This window comes from Hippocampus guttulatus, chromosome 21 (assembly GCF_054856545.1).
Source record: "Hippocampus guttulatus isolate MCC_2025c chromosome 21, RoL_Hgut_1.0, whole genome shotgun sequence".
Lineage (NCBI taxonomy): Eukaryota > Metazoa > Chordata > Actinopteri > Syngnathiformes > Syngnathidae > Hippocampus > Hippocampus guttulatus.
Genome location: NC_141281.1, coordinates 3,267,476 through 3,290,700, shown reverse-complemented (window position 1 = coordinate 3,290,700; position 23,225 = coordinate 3,267,476). Strand labels below are relative to the sequence as shown.

At 45.0% G+C, this 23,225-nt stretch overlaps 1 protein-coding gene across 1 annotated transcript in view; it reads right to left on the bottom strand.

The window, feature by feature from the left end:
• The window catches only part of LOC147186733 (uncharacterized), a 66,894-nt gene that overhangs the window by 38,628 nt on the left and 5,041 nt on the right, over positions 1-23,225 (bottom strand). Inside the window, exons 2-3 of the mRNA XM_086102094.1 lie at positions 19,219-19,268; positions 14,779-14,899 (exon numbers count right to left, since the gene is read on the bottom strand). Of these exons, the coding sequence (XP_085958220.1) occupies positions 14,779-14,899; positions 19,219-19,268 (171 nt within the window). The remainder of the gene's footprint in view (positions 1-14,778; positions 14,900-19,218; positions 19,269-23,225) is intronic.

Here is a 23,225-nt window from a genome sequence, read left to right as displayed (position 1 = left end):
TTTATCCTCACAGCCATGACAGGGAAGAGCGGCCTACATGTAAAGGAAAAATGATCTGACTTATTGCTACCGTCATATTTTTCTTTTTCATTTGCTGCCTGTGTGTCCGACTGGATACTATGCAGGTCTAGATCATTATCAGCACACGCAAGACTGAACACGGTCAAAATAAAATGTTTTTGCTGCTGTGTGAGCCAGACTGCTGCATATGGTGTCCATGAGGTCTTCTGTCTATGTGAATGGTGACTTTTCTTTTTTCTTTGTACACTAACAAGTCTAAAAGCAGAGCAAAAAAAAAAGTTTTTTTTTTTAAACCAATTCATACAAAGACAGGGAAATTAGCTTTGTCCTCCTGCAACCAGGAGCAGCTGCAGAAACGTTTTTGAAAAGCTTCCTTCTCACATAGACAATAACTACATGATGGCTTCTCACCCAAGAATATGGAGAGGCAGAGAGCCATTTGAATAATTGAGCCCAATGAGAGGGAAAAAAATACAAGGGTAATAGAAGGAGATGTGTGGTAAAAAGCAAATCAGATAACTGTTGTTTTCCACACTTGTCAATCTGATGGCATGAGAGCCACTGAGGCGGTGGTAGAGTGGTTCTCTCCTAACCAAAATGTCAAAGTGTCCTTGAACGAGATAACGAAACCTCAGTTGCTTCTGATGCCGTGTCATCGTGGGGCAAATGGAGGAAAGCAGATGATTTTTCCGTTGTACGTCCAAAATAATGGCGCAAAGCAACCCTTATGTACATATTCATGCTTCAGATGGAGTGGGTCTCATTACAAGGCTCCCATTCTATAATGCCAGTCGGTAAAGCATCATCAGAAAGTTGTGTTATTTCATCACAGCCACACTTGAGGACCCCTTTGCTTTTTAGACTTTTAACCAGATTTAAATACACATTAGATCAGTTTAAATCAATAATGTCTACCGTGCTGGCCTGCACACATGCACAGCCACACACACACACACACACACATATGCAAGCTTGTACTCGCATGCATGGTTGGCGTGATGGTGCTGAAACAAGAGGATATTAGTAATGTGCGGCTTCCGTATCCAGGCTGCGCGAGGGCCACTGATGGTCCCTATTGACGGACGCTGGCCTTAAGCCATCATTCAACTTATGGACCTTTAATTGGAGACAGCATCAAACGATAAACCAAGAAACATGCATGACTGGACAACCCGATGTTAAACCATTAATCATAGTGCAGGCAAAGACAAGCGAGCAACACGTACACAGCGACACACTTGCGGGCTCACACACGCACACGCGCTGCCCTTATACCTCGCTTTTGTGTGCACATTTGAACTCGCTCACACGCACACGCACTCGCACATGCACACGCACACACACTGAGCGGGGCAGAGACAAGTGTCCCAGTCACATAATTCTCATGATGGATGACCCATTTAAATTTGATTTCTGAGAAAAATGAGCTCACCAGCGGGACACTTCATGCAAACACACACTCATCCATGCCACACTTGTGCACTTAGTATTTGAAGAAAAGCATTCGCAGTGTAGAATTGTCTCTTCCTCTTCCGGGAAACAAATACGTCAGTGGGTGCAAAAGTTGCACGATGAAATGCATCGGAGTGAAGCTCGTCTTGCCCTTTATATACAGGAGACAACCAAACTACAGTGGAACCTCATTTCAACGTTCCCCGTTGACGTTTTCAACCGCTATGACGTTCACATTTGAAAGTCCCGATTTCACGTAACTCATTTTGCATGTGCCGATTTTGCTGACAATGAAAGGTGTTCATTGTTACAGTATAAGCTTCTTGACTTTTTCCACAAAATAGCGAAAAGGCTTTTTTTGCAACGAACCGTGGGAAGCAAACTGCCGCCGCGACCTTGCTTTTTTTTTTTAACCCCCCAATCTGGCTTTTGAACAAGGGTGTGACTTTTTATATTCACAAAGAAACAGATTCAAACCGAGAACATCCGACTGAGAGTCTGATGGCTTCACCACACGTGCGGCCATAGCAACAACGTGCTAAACATTCAATTATTCATGGCAACAATATGAGTTTTCAGACAGGAACATTACAGAGCAATTCATACAAAATGGTATTCAATTGCTGTGAGAACAGGCTGAACTGACACGGAGTCAGCGGTGAAGAAAACGCCAATTGCAGCCTGTTCTGTCTGTCCTATTTTCCTAATCACTAAAGCAAGAACAATGATTTTCAACGCAGCCTTTGTTCCGAGGAGCAATTCATTTTTGTCAATCAAGTGATGAGGTTGTAATTGCCCCCCCCCCCTCCACCCCACCCCGCTCCCCCTATTCGGCTCCAGATTAAAAATGCCCCCTCCAACAGCCGCTGTCCAGTGACATGTGAGACAATGTTGATATTCAGACAGATTGTGGGAAGCCTTCGAGGGATGAATCCCTCTCAAACATGGCAACAAATAAAACACACGAGAATCTGACATCAGACAAGCAGGGGCCCGGCGTATTCTGGATGATGCGGTTGCTGTCTTTTATCTATTGTCTTGTGGTTGTGTTTTCACCTATTCACAAATATTTGAGCGCCTCCATCCATCACTGCCCTCTTTCAATTTTCACAAGCAAACAAGTGGGCCTGATTGCACTTTTTGGGGGCCATCATGGAAATATGACGGCACTGATTAGTTGCACTGATCATGGGCTGAGTAGCCAGATGCCATTTCTATGAGCAGGTGTGTGTGTGTGTGTGTGTGTGTGTCCCACATGATAATTTGTCAGTTTAGGTTGCAATAGGGGCTAAACAGATAAGCAATCCACAGCTCAATCCTTCATCCTGCTCTGATTATAAATCAGTTGGAGCTCTCAGAAGCAATCAGCCAGACCAATCTGGAGCCTGCACAGACACCTTATCAATCAGAAGGGACCATCACACTGTCACCACAGGAACATGCACACACAAATACAAACGAAAGAATTATGCCGACCCCCCACAAGACACCTGGAGAGACTTACGGGCTTGTATTTTCATACAAACCACACAGTATTTACCTTCTTTTTAAAATATCCTCGTCTCGTGACACAGGAGCACAATAATCGGAGTCATCAGCCGGGCACCGAGCGGTACCGCGTAGGACGCATCGCTCCTAATTACAGTCCGATATTAATAACAGAGGGGAATGTTAATCTTGGGAGTAAGCGGCGAGCGTCTTAAAGGAAAATTGCAAATAAATCAGATTATTTTATAGGATGAAGGTCCAACTGGGCAGCTGGGGTAATGAGAAACCTGCAACGAACCGCTTGTTCTCTCTTGCTGCCACTTCACACTTGACTCCATCCTGCAGCAGGGTTGAAATTTAGAGAGAAAAAAAAAAAGTGTGTTTGCGATGTATTTCTAAACGTGTAATGAAACCTCGAACGGCGCTGCACCACCAGACGCTCCTGGCCTCACCTCCATCTCACTCTCTCACTCTCCCTTTGCAGGATTCATTTTTCACCTGCAATTTTATTTTTTTCATCAGTCCGACAGCGGGGCGGTGGTGGCGGGCTGGGGGTGGGGCTCTGTTTTGGGGTTACCGCCGAGCAGATTCAATTAGGTTCTGTGATTGGGCCACTGGCATTCAGAGGGGTCAGCCAAGGGTTAAAGAATTCAGCGGCACAAACGTGATTATGGCTCTGTAGCTTTTGATCAGATGTGAGGTTTGTCACAGCAAAAAGAAAGAAAGAAAGAAAAACAGGAAGCACGGAGAAAGGAAAATGGAGAGAGCTCTCCTTTCTTGCACTGCATGGGACCAGGTGAGAGATTGTTGTTTGTGTTGACTGGGCCCCTCCGTTGAAAGCCACTTACATGTACGTGGCAGCACGTGGGAGATATTGCTTGCGCTCGCGGGCACGGCACACGGGCAAACACGTACGTACGCACCCGCGCGCGCGCACACACACACACACACTCTTGTCCGAGGAGTAGCAGAGTAATAAAGTCCACCTCTGCAGTGAAATTAAAGCTAGTCAATGACACTGTGAGCCGAGTACGCACTAAATCATTTTTATACCCAGATAAAACAGCTCTGCACATGTACGCTATCCAATATCACCAAGAGGCACCGAGAACCCCCCTTTTAATAAATAAATATATAAAGAAAAAATATATAACCAAATATCATATTGGATGTGTCAGATTCTTGTCGGAGCATGAGATTAATACTAAATATAGGAAATATGGTTCAATAACACCGGAAGATATTTCTATATTCAGAATGACCAGGCAGAGAACACATTATGAGATATTGGATTGATAAACAGGCCGGGCTGTTGGGTTGTTCGCCAGGTTTAATGGAACAATAACGTTGCTCCCGGGTTAGCCGAGATTGCATTATGATTTTAATGTGTTTTACAGACATAAGCCCTTCACTGGGAGGAAATTGTGACAATAAATACGTGGCCTTGCATTTTAAAACAAAGGCGATAGCAGTCAATGAAGAAAAATAAAACGTGCGGGTCGAGAATATTGGTTGTTACAATCAAATACTTTGCGCGCACATCGATGCATACTCCTGCAGAGCTGGAAATGTGAGCTCAGTTATGTTCCGCTCGAAAAAAAAAAAAGCGATTCGGGGAAACGTAAAAATGCATCTTATTACTGCAATTTATACATTTGAAAGGAACTCTTGAGTGCATGGTCCAAACCCCTGGGTGCACCTGCAAAATCTTGGAAGAGCTACAACAAATTGGATTTTCATTTGTAGAAATGTTGCATGGTCCCAAACTTCTTTTGTCCAAATACAAGGATTCCCATTTTTGTACTTGACAATTTTGTCTCGCAATTGCTCTGAGAAAGGGTTGCAATTGTGACGTGACTGCCACTCTCAGGATGAATGGCGAGCGGCTGCTCCGAACAGCAAGCCAGCACGAACTACCTCACCATATGGGTGAAAAATAGCAATGTGGAAACAAACAAAATACGCAACGCAAAGAACAGAACGCAACTCCGTGCTTGCCTAACATTGCATAATTCAGTCCCTTAAAAAATGTCCATGTCCTTAACGAATCTCCACAAGGCGAACATAATGTGGCTCCTACCCAATATGTCAGAATGAAAAAAAAACAACCAAACATCGCAGTGCATTCCTAGTAGGAACTGGACTTCATCATGTTTCATAACATGTATGTTACCTTCATGTAATGTAAAGAAGAAACAAATTGAACACTTCTCAGTTATGAGGTGACATCAAAACTTTTCCGATCTTTTTGCGACAACTCCTATAAAATCTGGTTTGTGAAGGGATTGTACACCAAGTGCTGTGGCCAGTGAGGCTCTGTCCATGTTGAAAAAGAAAACAAACAAACAAACAAAACAACTTCTCAGTCCTCTCCAGACAAGACCCATTTTGACAGTGGCCATCAATGATCAGCCATCAGAATGACACGACCTAATTGGCAGGGTAACGTCGGCCACCCCGGTCCCTGCTCGGCAACTCCACGTTCCACACTCCAGACGGGTATTTACATGCCCCACCCCGCTGAGCGCAAACAAGCTCATTTAAAAGTTCACATGCTAATGTGTGACATTTCATCCAAACTTTACACGGGGAAAAGGACACGCAACAATAGATTTTGATTCCTTTCTTGTCCGTGAATCTCATCATCTTTTTGCTTTCCATATTTATGAGTTCAAAAGACGGGACACGTTGAAGATGGGCGCGCGGGGCGCAGCAAGGGACAGGAAGGTAACTGTCTGGAAAGTGGGGTGATTGCTGAGATTTGGACTCCATACAGCGGAGGAGGCATGACGTCCCACAGATTATTTCAGGATTAGCACCTGAACTAATGTTACTCATCCGAGTTGTGTGCAGTTATTGCACTTGTGTGTTTATCACCTCAGCGTCTTGACTAGCGTATCGGCATTATTCGATGTGTGTGTGTGTGTGTGCGCGCGCGCGCGTGTGCGTATTTTCATACCTAACCGGAGAAAGAAAATGAATATTCCTTCCTGCTGATTGAATGTCTCAATGTGCGGCTAATTTATCGGAGAAGCGTTTCAACAGCTGGCAACCGTCGTCGACTGTATCATTAATCAAGTAGCACAGCTGTCAACGTTAAATCAATTAGGAAAAGGGAATTTCATATGCTGGTCAAAACCACAAAAAGGATGTTGAGTCAATGAAGTTGGCCCGTGATTTCACAGAGTTCCTCGCAATAGCTTGGGCTTGATTATTATGTCGAACGGATGAAATGTGGGGCAAAGTGTTTAGTGTGTGTGGGTGCGCCGTCTCGCCATTCAGGGGATTCATTTAGAATATTAGAAGACGTTGGCAGCGCGGAGTCATTTTATTTTGTGTCTTATCTTCCCTGCAAGCTAATTTTAAACCCTTTCCCAGGAAAGAGTGAAAAGATAAGATCAAAATCGATTGACCTCAATGGGGAAATGGGTACGTGTGACGCTGGATGAGGCCTGCTGATGAATTTTCATGCCACCCTCTCTGGCCAACAAGTGGCGCCGGACAGCAGCTAATTAAGTGGAAAGAAAAGAGGGCCGCACGACAACTCGGTGGATTTCGTTCTGCTGATGCGTTGAGAGCTACAAACTTTGTTGCTGGACCTGCTTCCTGCTGAGCTCCGACTGCATGCAAAATCAACGCGATGCCCTTTCAGAGCGGGACGCTGCTTAGAGCTAAAAATAAAACTTTGGGCACAAATATCAGGACTGATTTTCATGAAGGTTTTCATACTGCTTTCCTCGAAACAAACAATCATTTAAATGTCAAAAAATAAAATAATTTACCTGTATAAGAAAGCAATACAGAGCATGCAAAATCAAATCTACCGGTAATTATATCGGGGAATATTTCAAGAAGCACTCAAGCCATGCCAGCTCCAAATTGATATGACCTGCGATATTCCTGAAAACGTCGAGAAAAAGTCCACTTGCCAGTGTTGAAGAGAGTGGAAGAAAACATGTCATCAATGTGTGTCGTGATACAGATTGAAGCCAAAATGCAATTCATCTTTGCTCTGCGCTGTCAAGCAGAATGCGGGGGGTTAATTGAGCAAAAATAAACTGACACAAATGGGCATCGGAGGTGGATTTTTGGGATTAGTGATCAGAAAAGCAGGTTCCCTCAAGATGGCCCGCACGCGCGCACGCAGATCGACCGGGACAGGCCGTGGATGAGAACAGCCCATCCTTTCTGCGGCCCGTTCATTCATTTGAGCCGTGCTCGCCCTATTGATTTCAGCTTAAGTAATGAGAAAGCTTATCCAAAAATCTTTAGCGTTTGGGCTCCAACTTAAGGGAATCGATGGGGCCATTTCCCATTTGGAGCGGCACATGGGCAGGGATTTTATGGACGGTGAACGGGACAAATCCCGAAGCTGATAAATCAATGGGCCCTTTTGTCGATCTTGCACACTGGCAGTCATGGGGACGCAGATGCGCGTGCCTGATAAATAATTGGCATTTTTGAAGCAATTAAAGTGAGCTGTAAACACATGAAGGCCAATCAATTGGTCAGAGGGGTCCATTATCATGGCTTTAACACTGATTTAGAAGGGGCTTCGAGGGGCTCGCGGCTTTCAAAGAAGCAATGGTCACTTATGCAGATGGGCCGGCGCTAGAGGAGACTGCCTTGGATTCGTCGGGCTGTTTATACGTTACAATTATTTTTACCACCTGAAAATACGATCCATTTTTAGCGATAACTTTGCACACGCAGATTCACACTTATTAAAAAAAAATCATCATAAATGTAGATATATCTTTTTTTTTTTAACAGGTTAGCAGATAAGTAAGGGATGTGAGAGGGGAGCAGGCGAGCATCTCTGAGACCATGAATAGTCCAAATGTACTGATTTTGGTCCACGGCAGCACTATAGAATAAAGAAATAATAAATAAACTGCATTTTGTGGCATTATTTATTCATTTACCTTCTAATGCTCAACTTGTTCGGGTTGACTTTTTGTATAGGTTGCCAGTCAATCGCCGCGCTGGTTGGAATAGGGTCCATTAGTCGCGCGTCTTGACAGCAAAAAGGGCTCTTTTTTTGTCCGCCCCTTAGATACGCCACACATTTTGAATCCGCTTTTGTGTTTGAAGTCTTCAAAATGGCACGAGAGATTCCCTGCGTAATTCATATTTGTAAAGCGGCGCGCATCTTGGTGAAGTGAGGTAAGGATGGGGGAGGGGATGTCTGCTGGACGTCTCCATTTTAGCCGGCCAGACAGGCTTGTTAGCGGGGATAAAACCGAATCTACATCTGTGCTGGCTGCTTCCACTTTGCCAAAGGTGAGCCATGCGCGCTCGCCGAGCTAACCCACAGACAGCATTTCCCAGAGGTAATTGGTTCGACATTGATATTCATTTGATTCCGCTTTCAGCATCTACGAGGGGCCTCTCGACATTGACGCTCCGAGCGGATTTCCGCCACAACACGTTCACTGTGATTCAAACGTATTCAGATAGGAAGACTCAAATTCACCGCTAGAAGGCCTGTAACCATTTTACCGCATGACCATTGTCTCGGCTTTCTCTCATTTTGGATCGTTTGATGCGCCCTGTTCTTTCAACCCAATCTTTCCGTCCGCTTAGTCCGGCGAGAGTGTGCGCGCGCGCCTTCCCGAAGCATGACATTTCAATTGCGCATCCAATCAAATTGGCAGCGACTCAGTGAGAAGTGGCGGGGAGTGATGAGAGGTGGTGCAGGCGTGTTGGGAGGGTTGCCGACCTACCGTTGCCATGGTGAACTCTATTCTGACAGACACCAAGGTCACGACTGCTAACCTGACAATTTGCATCACTTATGGATAGCATGCACTGTACATGGAATTTTGTGGGCCTTTCTGATGCTTGGTTTATTTCCAGATTACATTTTAGAGATTTATTTATTGGGGGGGGGGGGTGATCAGGGTTAAGAAAAATGGGCTTCACTCATTTCTTGTTAAACAATATGGAATGGCCCGAGGAAGAGCACATATAACGTGTGGGTGTGGACTTCAGGGGCATATTTTTAGATTTGAATTCCGAGGTGCTTAGAATGAATAGCCTGTTGATTGTGTCTCGCCATTACAGATTCACTTGCATTCGATGTGCAAACGCATCGTCTTCAGTGGGCCCGCATGCCCTTGTTGATATTTGCAAGTGACGAGTTGTGCTATTATGAGATGCGAGAGACTCGGGCCATGATTACGTGTGCCGCCAGTTGCTCGACAACACAATCTGTTTTTAGTCGTAATAATTCAACACGCGGCCATTGTGCCAGAATGGGGGCTCGCAGGGCTGGCGTGATAAAATATTGAGGGGCGAGCGAGGCAGCCGCAGATGCTAGCTGTCATGTGTGAGCGAACGAATGTTATGACAAGCGTGTTTAAAAATTCATGCGGGGAGGAGAGTTTAGCAGGGCTTTTCATTAACACCGATGTGTCTTCATCTCCCCGGTGCAGACTCTGCTGGCGGAAGGCGTGACAACAGAAGGGAGATGTCGACATGGTGAGAGCTTCCCGTCCCAGACAACGGGGTTGTTGTACTCGGGTCAGTATTTGCCTCCTTGGTCTCGGACTCGGACTGGAAAGAGGATCAATCCTCAAGAAAAAACACAACTATGATAACAGCCGCGCTTCACCTGGACAGTAGATGAGCCGTTTCATCATGTACGGAGAGGTCGCTTCTGCAGTTTACTCTCTATCTTCCAACACATCGCATTTTCCATCAGACTATTTTGACAAAATATCTTGTAATGGGCTTTAAAAAAAATTAAAAAGTGCATTTGCAGATTTTTGCTCTTGATTGGTTGGTTTCGAGTTTTCAATTTAAATTCGCCGACGTACATTGGCGAGGCAGCGACAGCGTCCAAAGCGGTAGGAAACTGGCGTTAAGGTGAACAATGTCCATAAAAGTCTGCTGAACTGCAATACACTTGAGTCACGTCTGCTGGAATTAAAAGAATCAGGCACGCCCAGCACTCTGGCACAGCAACATCATCATTTCAGAATTGTGGCGTGTTATTATGGAGATGCCATACGCTTTTGAGCTCATCATATAGAGTGCAAAATCAATAGCGTTGCTGATCATCTCATGAAGTCGAATCAAGGCAAAGGAGGAGAAGGGAAGCATCAAGTGGGCTCGGCGTAAGTGGCTTTGACTTGCAAAAGTGTGTTTGCATTACATGAGCATTAGTTAATGTCATCAATGGCTTAAAACGCCGCAAGGTGCATTAAAAATATGCACGCTCATCTGTTTTACCTACACCTTGATGCAAACATTTTGAATTAATCTGGTTTTCACCGGTGGAGCAATTCCATTTTGATATTCAAATTCGGTGCCTTACGGGCGCGCCGGCGCGTGTCAGTCCGACACGGATCTAATCAGCCTTTTATCGGTCGATAAGCCAAGGACACTGAAGAGACGACTCAGCTGATGCGAGCATGAGCCTGCTGCACCCGTGGAAGGCCCGTCCGTGCACACTATTGCAGTCTCCTCACCATACAATGCAAGCTTTGGCCAGTACGAGGCACCGCTGACAACGGAAATGACCACACGGTGGAAGGTTTCGAGAACATCCCAAATCCACCCCGTGTTGTACATAACAGTCATGAGAGCGGATCGTGTCCTTTTCTGTGGCATTGAGACAAAGCCGCTTCACTTTAGAACAAGAACAATTTTTTTTTTCTATTCTCAGTCACAAGAGAAACGATGTTGTAGTTTCAGCTATGAGTCAACCCTAAATTCACTCTCGGGGGTTTTTCATTGCCTTGCTTCAAATGGTGCGAAATCAAAGACGCTCTAGTCAGAAATAGAGTCAAACAATCGGCGTGGGGGTAAAAGAAAGACGGCTGTATTCTGGCCACTCCATTCCCACCCGCTGTCTCTGAAGACAGCGGGTTCCTGCTGTGGGGTTATTCGCTGCTGGCAACGCATTCACTGCCCCAAAAGGTGAAAGCCCAGAGCACCAAATACACCAAAAGAAACGGCAGGCGGAAGAGAGGCATTTCATGAGTCATAAAAGATCATCGAAGGGGAGCGAGATGTTGTATGGCTTCTATCATTTTGCGTAACCTGATTACAATCCATATTAAGGCAACTATAGGACGGGGCTGATGCCAAGCAGGCGCTACTACATAAGTGCTTCGGTCAAGGCAAGTGAAACAGCCTTAATGGGCATAGAAATGCGGTCCTCAAGGGAAGAGGCTTTCCTTAAATTGCCATTTCGCTTGATTTGACTTCGACTGCCGGAGAAATAGGAATTATCGCTTTCGGTACCATCTGCACTAATCTTACCCTATGGGCAAATATCAACGCGTGTACCTTCTGCGTGACCGAAAAGCTACTTTTGTGTTCCCCCGACGTGCAGGTAACGCACTTCACGAAGCAAGACCTGGATCATCCGTTTTGGGTTGCGTCAACATGAAAATCAAAGAGTGCGGTCGCTGCCTTTGTGGTGCCTGTTGTCATGAGAGCTATAGTTCATCTTCAAATGAGATCTTCAGTCGGGCCTGCGAGAACGTCGTTTCCTCTGGAATGTGAGGCATCGTTGCCCCAAAAACCAAACTTTAGCAAAATCAAACCCAGGAGGGCAGCTTTGTCTGCGGTACTTGCGTAACACGGCGCGGTGCCGGGACGTAGTCCACTTTAGGCTGATTATGCGACTTGCATTTTTCATGCAATTTCCCATTAATTGGACATTCCGTTATTTTAAAACACCTCGGTCGGGTACAGGTTGGAGCAAAATGGGAGATTTCAAGGCAGCGCACAAACTTGGCTACTTCCTGTTCTCGCTGCCTTTCATCGGCGTAACAAAGACCATCTTGTGCTATGCCCCCCCCCCCCCCTCTCATGACGATTTGTTAAAGACGCCCAAGAAGCTGCGGTCAGGTTCAAAGACAATTTACATTCTCTCCCCTTCAGTCGCCCAGTCATTTACCAGTTCTTTTTTTTTTTTTTCCGTCTCCGCTTGGCTGTTATTCATTTTCTCCCTCGCTCCCTCCCAACTTTGTCCCTCTCCAAGACTCCTCTAAACATCGTCTCTTCCACATGGCCCACATAATGAGTGGTGAAGCTAAACGAGAGGAAACACGGCTCACTATTAGGAGGGGAGCGCGGGCTGAAGGTTTTAAATAAACAGAGAACTTGAGGCCAAATTGTACTTCCAAAGACGTGAACTAATGGAACAGGCAGAGACGCGCACCGAAAAAATACACACTCTGTTTAATCTACCATAAAACTTGTAAAAATACACACGTCCCGTGTGGATCCGGCTGCAAAGGACTGGCAGCGGGGCAGACGTGTGCATGCATCCTCCTATTCATGATTTCTTTTGAGTGTGGAAAGCCTATTAGGATGCCTTGGAAAACAGAACAATAAAGACATGCGGTGGGGAGGGGGAATAAATAAATAAAAGCATGTCTGTCAATGAACGCTAATTGGGCAAATGTGTTTTCTTAAGTGACTCGGATATGCTCTCAGGCACACCCATATAAAACCACTTCATGAGGTTAATTGGCTTAGCTAGCCTCATTAGCATAACTAATTAGAATCCTTGTGAAAAGATGAGTATTGTTTATTCAATTTGTGCACCGAGATGAAGCCCTTCATCGTGCCTGAGCGCTCAAACGAAAAGGAGGTGGCGCCAAGCCTGAAGTGGGACCTGTGGGTGTCTTAGCGTGTTCACGTCATTGTTTATCTTTTCCACGGACACAAATGCTCGCCATCAGGTGCCGGATGCCCCGCTGAGCCCACCAAAGCCAACGCGCGCGCACACACGCGCGCGCACACACACACACACACACACACACACACACACACACACACACACACACACACACACACAAGTGTTTGGCTCTCACAGCTGAAGCTCTCAAATCCCTCATCATCATCATCATCATCATCATTAGCCGTCTATTTAGCATAATTAGCGCTGTCAGCCAGATGAGCGGCGGTGCCAGTCGCAACATCGCGCCCGTCACCCTTTTCTAGCACCTTTCCGAGCTGTTTAAGAGGTTTGTGCCAGGTCGCTTGCATGTTTCCACTGATTGCTGGCTGATACAGCAGAAATTAATGATGCATTCTGATGCAACGTGGGCAAAAAACATCCGTGGGGTGATTTCTTTTTTTTTTGAAAGACAACTCGCTGCCTTTTGTTTCTGATGCTTAACATACCCTTCAAGGCAAGAGTGGGGGTAAAAAGGAAAAAAAAACAACAACAAAACAAGCAAATCCACAGCCCTCCTCCAGTGTTCAGCTCACAAACAAACTTAAGCAGAGAGGGAGCAATGAAAGCGAGGGAAGGAGATGGAGAGAGAGCGTTACATTTACTGAAATTAAACATTTTCTCATCAGCCGGAGGGCGCAGCAGGCCCACTAATGTATTATTCATTCCCACTTCACAAAGGAACATTAATCAATTATGAAGATATGAGGATCTTAAAGTATAGAGGAGAGATGAAGAGCGGCCCGTGCTTATTAATATGCGGCCGCAATCCTGCACCCCTACTCGCCCCCACCCCGCTCCTGTGCTCCTCAAATCAATATTTTGCAGATTAATTTGAAGCGGTTGTGGCGAGATGGCGGATGGAAGTAAAGGGGGGTGCGGGTGGGGGGGTGTCTGAGGTCTGAATTAAGGTGAAGTGTTTTGCTGTTTTTTTTCCAACACTCACGCGTGTATGTCAGCAATGTTAGTTTTATTTTTATTTTTTTTCTTTGACGATTAAAAAGACAAAATGACATAATTGAGTCGTGTCAGAAATCAAGAAAGTCAACATACAGCCAACCCCCCGGGTGGGGACTGAAGGGTGAGGACAGGGAAATAACAGCACAATGATGATGCGGCAAGAATGCTAGTTGGAGCAATTTGAATCCATTTGAAATTGGAAAACCGTGTTGGTCTTGAATTAGTTGAAATGATCTCCGCTGGGTTTACGATGGAGTTACTCACTTTCATCCTGCAAGTCAATTAAAATGAGGAGACGCCGAGGAGAATTCCCGTTCGCATTCGCAGCCTCGTTTACACAGTGTCATCCATTTTGGCTGCGGCTCTATTGACCGAATGAACATGTTCACCTGCGCACTCCAAAGAGCAGCTCTCACAGCCCACTTTTTGCCCTCCTCCTCTACTCGAACTCCCTTTGTTTGGCTTCTCTCGTCGCTTTTCAGAAATTCTTTTAAGGTCCATTGACCCGGCCCTTTTTGCTCGTTTCATCTTTGTTATGCTTACAGACAGAAAATAAATGATGAGAGAGGTATTTTGAAAACACCAAGGCACCGACTGGAGATTTCAAGGGACTTGCTGCAGACCTGTGCTTCTTCCCACCCGAGCGTGGGTGTCGACATAAGTCAACCTGGCAAGCATTTTGTTGAACTACATTGAAGAGAAGTTCTAGCATGCGGTTCCGCAACCCAGTCATGAGCTCAGGCACAAAGGGGTAAACAAACGCAAACAACATCAAGAAGCAATAAGATTGGGGTCACCTGAGCGTGGCAAGCAGCCTGGGGGAAAAAAAAATGTCACGATACAAAGACAACTTGGATGCTTGTCTTGAACTGTAAAGGACGTGGGCCGGACATCATATTTTGGTTCACTATCCACTAAATGAAATTAGTGTCAATAATATGGTGATGAAAGTGAGCCGGTGAGTATTTCCATATGCCCGAACCAAAAGCCACAGAAGACAATAAAAACAGCGGTGGGTCAAATTGAGCAACGCCAAGCTCACCACCGCCATGTTTGTTACCCGCAACTGGGGGATATGCCGGTAATTCATCACACGAGCCTAAACCTCTTGTTTAAGCTGCCTGCGCATGGAATAGGATGAAAGAGAGTTACGGTACCTCTTCATTTTGCAAAGTCTTTTCCCTCGACTCGCAGGCCACATCCGACGCTGTATGCTGGGGTTGTGCGCAGGGTATTGGATCCTCTGGATCGCAAGTGTTCTGGATCACACAACCGGAGCTGTAAGAAAATAAACATGTGAGTTGTCCACTTCTTTCGTCAAAAAAAAAAAAAAAGAACAGTCAGGACATCTTAAAACACGACTGAAATGTTACATGCGGTTCCAATTTGATTCACAAGATGCAAAAAGATGTTAAAAGTTACACCAAACGATGGCAACTGAATCGGATTGTTGTGTGTGCGTGCGGGAGGGTGTGTGTGTGTGTGTGTGTGTGTGTGTGTGTGTGTGTGGGTCCCAACTGTAAAAATATGCTAACTCTGCCCAGAAAACTCCTTAAGTCACCAGTGACAGCTGTCACATACCCGAGGTGGCAAAGGAGAGGAAAGAAATAACATCATACAGTTCACAAACACACAGGCATAAAGGCACAATCTCATGCGCTCTCTCACTCGCTCTCTCTCACACACACACACACACAAAATTTGATATTTACTAGCCTGTTCAAATGAAACTTTGCGCAGATTAAACATGTTAAAACTCACATTTGATCAAGCGTGTCGGCACGTTGGTGCCAAGCAGCGAGGGAAAGTCGGCGTTTGACAAAAAAAAAAGTGTGGATAGAGAGCATCGAGAGTTAAATCTTTCACTTCGGCAAAACAAACTTTTCAGTCAAATGGCGTGAAAGCCAAAGATGACTTTAGATTAGAGCCTGCTTCTGTTTCAAGCAAAAGAACGTGTCTCGCTATCATTTTCTATCAGACGATCACAATAAAGTGCACTCGTTTTGAGTGATAACTTTGCACGGCGTTTTATTCAAGAACAATATATAAAAACAAACAAAAAAAAGAAAAACAAGACGTACACAAATCCTGTGTTCAAGTGAACAACAAGAGGATAGATGTATTGTGCTGACGGGGGGAAAAAAAAGTAGTTGCAATTTTAATAGATTCGGACGTGAACATTGAGGAATATAGCAAGAAAATGTATTCATTTTATTTTTTATTTTTTACCCCCCGACAGTTTTATGGAGAAAAATGATACGGTATATGTACTTTATTTGGTGTTTAACCATCGTACAGCCTGTCGCGAGTCAAGGAAATGGATTAAACTTTTTTTTTTCCTTTCTCAATCTAGATGAAGCACATGCAATGCTATTTGATATTTGCTGCCTTTTTCCCAATGTAAACACAGCAATAACAATGTGAGTTTGTTTGACGACGGGGAGCGACCAAAGACGTACTTTGAAAAGCTAAAAGGTATTTATAGTTTTGATTACAATTCCACAATATGCAATGTTGAATCTTTCGGTTCAGCAAACCAGAAAGAGAGCGTTGGCCTAAAAAAAAAGAAAAAATGGAGTTTTGAAACTCTTGAGTAGCAACGCATACACCACATCATTGCTCGAATGCCAGAAGGTCATCAGGTCGACTGATGCCACAGCTGCTGTGATCATTCCAGTATGTGAGTTTCTGCGCGCTTCCTAATTATGCATACGACAAATGAGGCTATATGTCTACTGTTACAGATATGTCGCTGTGCATTAAAAAACAAACAAACAAACAAACAAAAAAAAAAAAACACTACAATATGCTGACAGATGAAAGGGGGATTCCCACTTGGAGTCCTAATTGTCATGATGATTATTGTGTGACAGAGAAGAGGGCAAGCACCAGTGCATCCGTGTGCTTGTGTGTGTGTATTTTATTCAAGCACGCTCTCAATTTCTCAACCCGTCACTCGGGCCCATTAGGCAAAAGCTAACAAAATTTGTCATGAATATGCAGTAATAACATGCAAATTGCTCCTCCCTGCCCTTGCCCCTGATGCGATTGTGCACACGCGCGCCTGTCTTGCTGTGGGTGCGTGTGTGCGCATTTGCCCTCGGGGCTGTAGACGTTGGCTTTGTAAGCCTAATTCTCTCTCTACGCCATTACAGCGACAGGGCATCATTCAGAAGAACAGAAACATTCAAATGCGTACGCTATGTGCACGAGCGCGCACAAATGCAGACGCAAAACGGCGCCTTTCGCTCCTCGCTTCACATTTAAAGGTTAATGTACAACAGGTTATTCTTTTACGTGTGCCACGGGTCTCTCCCGCACACTCTATTGGCACACAAACACGCACCAACAAGTCGACGGTCTGTTGCCTCCTCCTCCCGAGGGTGATGTTTGACACAGCTTGGGTGCTGCCACAGCAATTAACCCCCTTGTTAATGAGAGGAGCGCTGTCGAGCAGCCAGATGGCACTGGCTGGCACGCTGCCACACACACACACACACACACACACACACACACACACACACCGAAATACAGTATACGGAAAATGGACAGACACCTCCTCACACAGCGAAGCGTTGCAGATTCTCCGGTGCTCCCTCTGCCTTTGGTGGCTGGCCACCTTTCTACATCAAGTTTTTAGCCTCCCTTCTTCCCTGGCAGCTGTTTATGCATAACGCATGGCGGCACGTCGCAACTAACCGGCTGGGCAAACAGCAGGCTCGGAGATGCCAAGAGTCGAATCACGAAGCGGGGGGAGGAATCTCTTGAGAAGCGTGCGCGAAAGCCGTCATGATTGATTGACGTTGTCATTAGAGCGGCTGTAGCACGGGCTAGGTCAGCTGTAACGTTCCGGATATGATCCGATTATTAGTTATGAGATCATGCAATGGGGAGAGTGGTAATATCCTGCTCGTGGCGCAGGCACGGGTCCCCGCGCAGGCCTACCACGGGGCCGCGTATTGATCAGTTAGCTTGAGCTAATAGGGGGAAGAGGAGCCTGACCTGGGAAAGTCAATACGGAGAAAAAGAGACACTTCCGCCTCGTGTCCTGACAGAGAGGTGCGTGGCAGCGACGGGGAGCGAGCCAGAGTCGAAAAAAATGGCAAGAGCCAAATGATCTGGAGTTTGAAAACGATAACAGTTGCACCAATGGCGTGCTGTCAGGGGGTAAAACCACCCGTGAATGTGGCTACCTTTACTTGGCGAGATGAGGAATTTCAGCAAAGCTTTTTTTTCCCCTCTAACTAACTTTCCAACACTTTAACGGGTAAGAAAAACGGCACTCAAGATAACTGCAAAAACTCTCCAGGAGATTTTGTAAAGAAAAAAAAATGACACTTACTCGCACATCAATACATTGATAGATCAGCCTGTGTGTGTGTGTGTGTGTGTGTGTGTATTCTGTACACCATCTGAATGCAATGTATAAATATAAAAATAAACAAAAAAAAAAAAAGAGAGGAGGAACGGAAGCGCAGATAAAAGACTGAGGATTTCACCACACAGCCGTGCACGCAAGTACACACACCTGGCTGAGTGATGCCACCCTCGAGGGTGGCTTCAATCTGATGTATTTAATGTTGACGCTGGTGGCAAGAAACACACGCGCAAGCGCGCGCGCACACACAAAACTCACCCGCTGTTTCAAACTGCCTGTCATTTCGTTTCATGAGGCCTGATTTACTCATTTCATTTATTTTAGTATGACTATATGTGCAGCCGTTTAAAGCGCTCAGGGTAGAAGGTAAATCCCCCCCTCCATCCTGCCCCGAGCTCACTGAATGCAGAGCCATTCTGCCCCTCAGTTCAAATCATGGCGAAAATGCCCCAAACTCCACGTGCGCCGCAGCCCCGATTTGGATGGGAGCTTTAATTGCCGTCAAGCTATTGTTCGCTCTCTCTGTGCCACGGGATGCAGTCTGTTCTTCATTTTTCAGATGGCTTCCGCTGGTGGCACAAGATGGCGGATGCCTGGTTCCTTTTTACACAATGACATCAAAGCAGCCTTCACGTTCTGGGTTTTCTCCTAAGATGCGCAAAAGCCTTTTGAGTTTGTCTTCTACACGTCATAAAAACAAAGGCACGGTAATGCAAATGGATCATCGCGCTGCGATGTTGCATTCGCCCCCTATAACTACAAGCGGTCACTGTCGTGGATTCATGGCAAATAAATACAAAGAAAAAAAATGTCAAGTTGTGTTCATCTATAGCTCAAGTCCAGGGGGATTGAGATTGCAATGGTGAAAAGTTATTGTCGCCATCTTGTCTTGTTTAGTGCGAAACTTAAAATAACCCTCTCAAAGTGGGGGCGGCTAAAACACAGGCCTGGCAAGTCTTTCAGGGTTTTGCAGCACTGCGTGCTGGTAGGAAATATCATTGAGGGATTTACATATTGCCACGGGGAGAGTGCTGATGCGCTTATCTGCTGTGGAGCTCGGGCTCCCTGAGGAGGAGCAGCCCAGTCCCTGAGGCCAACCCCCCCCCTCCTCCTTCTGTCACTGCATGGGGAGATTTGTGTTTGTGTGCATGTAGGTACGTGGTCGATCATCAAAGTTAACACCGGCGTCTGTTTTGAAACTTAAGGTTAAGATACATACTTTTGGGCCGGTCCATCAAAGCGAGAAGTCGTCAGCTCGACGTCGGACATCTGTGCAAAAACAACAGAGTTCACATTGTCACTTAGCTGACTGAGAGGTCATTTTGGAAGAAAGTCAACAAAGAAAAATTCAACAGCATTATAGTGGCACCCCTGTGCTGCTGTGAAATGGAACGGAACACTTTTCCCAAGAAATTATAACTATGACAGTTTTTCCCGTGTTTATTTCTTTAGTTTGTATCACAAAGAAGCAGAAGGAAAATCTGCTCATTCCACACACAAGTCCCCAAATGGACTGGGGGGGGGGGGGGGCGGGGGGAAGAATCCATGGCAGCTTTGACAAAATATTTGGTAGAACAAATAACTGAAATCGATTGCTTCTTGCAACCTTCAGCAAGTTTCTTACAACTCTGGAATTTTGGCGCACTCTTCCTCTTCTGTTGCCAACCGCTCCAGGTCTCTCAGATTTGAAGGGTGCTTCTTCCCAACTGCTGTTTCGACAGCTGTTCAGAAGATTCACTCTGGCACTTTGTCTTAAGCCATTTGGGGAGTTTATTATTACTATTTTATTTTTTCTGCTGCGGGGTAACCTATTTGTAGCCTTGAGACTGTCAATGCTTTGCCACAATTTGGTTTTTCAAATCAATTTGACAATTCTCTCTTTTCGCCACGCTCAGAGTTGTCCATGCAGACACACAACACAGAAGACGCGTCACCTCGTCCCCATTTCGAGTGACTGCAAGTGTGAATTTCCTTATGAACTCAAGGAGAACGGCACGCTTGCAATAACATTCTCTCTTACATTATTTTGTCCTGCCATTTGTGGACTTGGGTATGGAATGATGAGATGTGCCGTTTTTTCCTCTGCTTATTTTTCTTTGCGTTGTTCCAAAGCAAACAAAAGAAAAACATGGGGCGACCTGGGATTTTAAAATGGCTACGACTTTGGGGGAGAACTGGCGCATTGTCAGACAGAAGCACAGGGGCGCCAATATTCTTGGCCGTGGCAGTTGTCGAAGACCACAAACCAACAAACACGGGAAAAAGCAGAATGCATGTAAAATAAAGTTCTTCATAAAATGAAAAATAGTATACAGTGATGGAGTGTATGAAAGAGAGAGAGAGAGAGAGAGAGACACGGTACTATAGCGATGAAGTATTAGGCACTCTATCGTTGCAGTGACAGGGGTCATTTGGAGAAAAGCAAATCAATAGTGACAGCTATGACTCATTGGCCAACGCGTGTGTGTGCATGTGTATGTGTTTACCCGCATTCAAGTGTGCATATCAGAATGCAAAGTTTTTGTCTCTGGAGAATATTTTTATGAGCGGTGTGCAACTTTCCAAAAAAGACGATTGCATACGTTTTTCAAGATATGGCGTGCGAATCGATTCAAGGACGGTTCGATATGAAAGCGGACTGATTCGATATGGTACCGAGCAATTTGAGACGGGATCAGGCAATGTTTTTTTTGTTGTCATTTTACACACTGTTGAATGAACTACATTCACTGAACCGAACTACAACTAAAGCCAATGTTCAAAGTACCGGTATTTCAAATGCGGCATGCGTGACTTAATGCTGACAGTGGCCTTCACCACGGTCAGTCAGCAAATATATGTTTGTACAATTCTAAAATTCCAGTTCACGCATAAATAATAAATGAGCCCCCCGCCCCCAACTTTTATTCCATGTTGGGGTTTTTTTCCATTTTACATATACATGTAGTATAACTGGAAAACAAATGCAAGAATTGAAGTAAATCTTCACAGAGGGATGTGTTTCTCGCCAGACGCAAATCCCCACCCCCCAACATAAAAATGGATATTACACTGCAGCTGCACCGAGAGGACCCTGGCACGCATCGAGCTCAGTGGCTAATATAGATGGACTGAATGAATATGTGCATGTCTTTGTAATGTCGCGGGTTAGAAGGAGTTACGACCTGCTTACATTATTAAGGTGAGTCGTGGGCTTGGTAGGGTGGCCTAAACAGCTAGTCAATTCATTACAGATGCAATCCCTTAAGTACATGAATAAGCACACTGCCTCCTCCACTGCTCTACACTGTAAAAGAGACAAAATATTGGTGGGATGCAGGGCACTTTCGATAAATCAGAAAAGGGAGCAAATTAATAAGGAAAAAAAACCCCAACAACATTAGCTGATTAAGTATGTATGTGCCGAGTGACGGATGGAATTTACAGGCAGACTGGTCGGGTGTCCGGAATAAGGTCTCATTACGGATCACCGTGCTCGTGTGCGTTCTGTTGATAATCCTTCACCGGTGGTCACCGTTTCATGAGGTCCTGCAATCTCTGCTCTTGAGCCCGACAAAGGTTAGAGCTTTGGGAATCCATTTATTTGTGGCAAGATTTCTGAGATGATGTATGTTTGCTGGTTTTATAAAGGGAGGCAAGTTTAAAAAACTGTGATGCATTTATTATGTGCAGCAACGGTGTGACCTCATCTTTTGTCGACGAAATGAGATGGAAAAGCCTCGGCTCTTTTCTCCAAAATATTTCTACCTCCTCCTCTGTAGATAGAAGATGATAAAGAGATGAGCCCCCCTAAACACTTTCATAAACGCTGCCGCGTGACGTCTTCTTTTGTGCCCGTCCGTTTTTGTAAATGTGACTGAATACATACAAAGATTGGATTTAACTAATAAAGGATTCAGAAATCAGAACTAAGCACATGATGAACAATAACGCTAATAATAATGAAATGATTATCATCATCATGAAGACTCGGACCGACATAGTCAAACTGATGGTACCGTGATGAGGAAAGAAACCGAGAAATTGCAACAATCATTCACAGAAATGCTTTATTTCCTTCCTCTGTCAAGGTTCATGTTTTCTTCCATTTAGCCTTCATTTCTATTCCTTGCTTTGTAACAGCCAACCTTGTAATATTCTCCTGTCTCTTCCGTTCTCATCTACTTGGCCCTCACCCTCTCATCTCTTCTCGTTTCTTTATCTCTCCAAAAATGGCTATCCATTTATGCAATCATTTCATTTCTCCACTCTCCTTCAAGCCTTTTGTCTGGAGCTAGGTCAACTGAAAGCAACTAACGGAGGAGGGGGGAAAAAAAACAAATGCAGAAACGCGCGCGTATGAACAGATATTACAAGATGGAGAAAAAAAATGGAATACAGTACTACAATTCAGAGTGATGGTGACTACAAGGAACACGAGAGCTGCTGAGTGCCCACGTCAAGGCCTGCATGTTCAAAGTGTAAAGGTTAATTTTGTCCCTCAGAAGCCAGTGGCATGCGGATTGCAACAATGATGACAGACGATAGCAGGGATGGGCAAGTTAAACTGATGAACCAAAATTGTTCATCAGTGCTACTGCGGGGGGCACAAAGGACTTCCTAACCACATGAATGACAAAAACACCATTAGAAATAAGGACAAAATATGTGCATGTCTGTTTGATTCACTGAAGTTGTTTCCATCAGACCAGCAAGATCCCCACACCAGAAGGTGATTTTATTTGTTTGTTTTAGTGCTATTTAAGAGCAATGGCTATATATATATATATATATATATATATATATATCAGCCAAGCAACAGTTTGCCAAACCTTCGGTCAAAAATGTGGTTACTCCTCAAATTTAGAAGCATTATAAAACCATCATTTGACTAAATAAGACAGCCCCTGCCGTCAATGTTTCAGATGCACTAGGAAGAGTTCCATTGCGGGGCTGATATATTAACCAAGGGCAGAGCACTACATATGTAAGTTTGGCCTTACGGCTGACCTTACAATGCACTTAGTATCCTGTACAGGGAGTAATGCTGCAACCACTCCCACAAGCCATTTATTTCAGTTAAAGACCGCCAAGCACTCATGAATCAGCTTTAGGAACCTCTCTCAGTCTCTCATGCATTTTATTGTCTTTTTTGTTTTTTGGGGGGTGGGGGGGGGTCCGATTAACGCCTTGTTCTATTCATCGTCAAAGGGTTCTATATCGCAACCACAAAAACATTGGCACTTT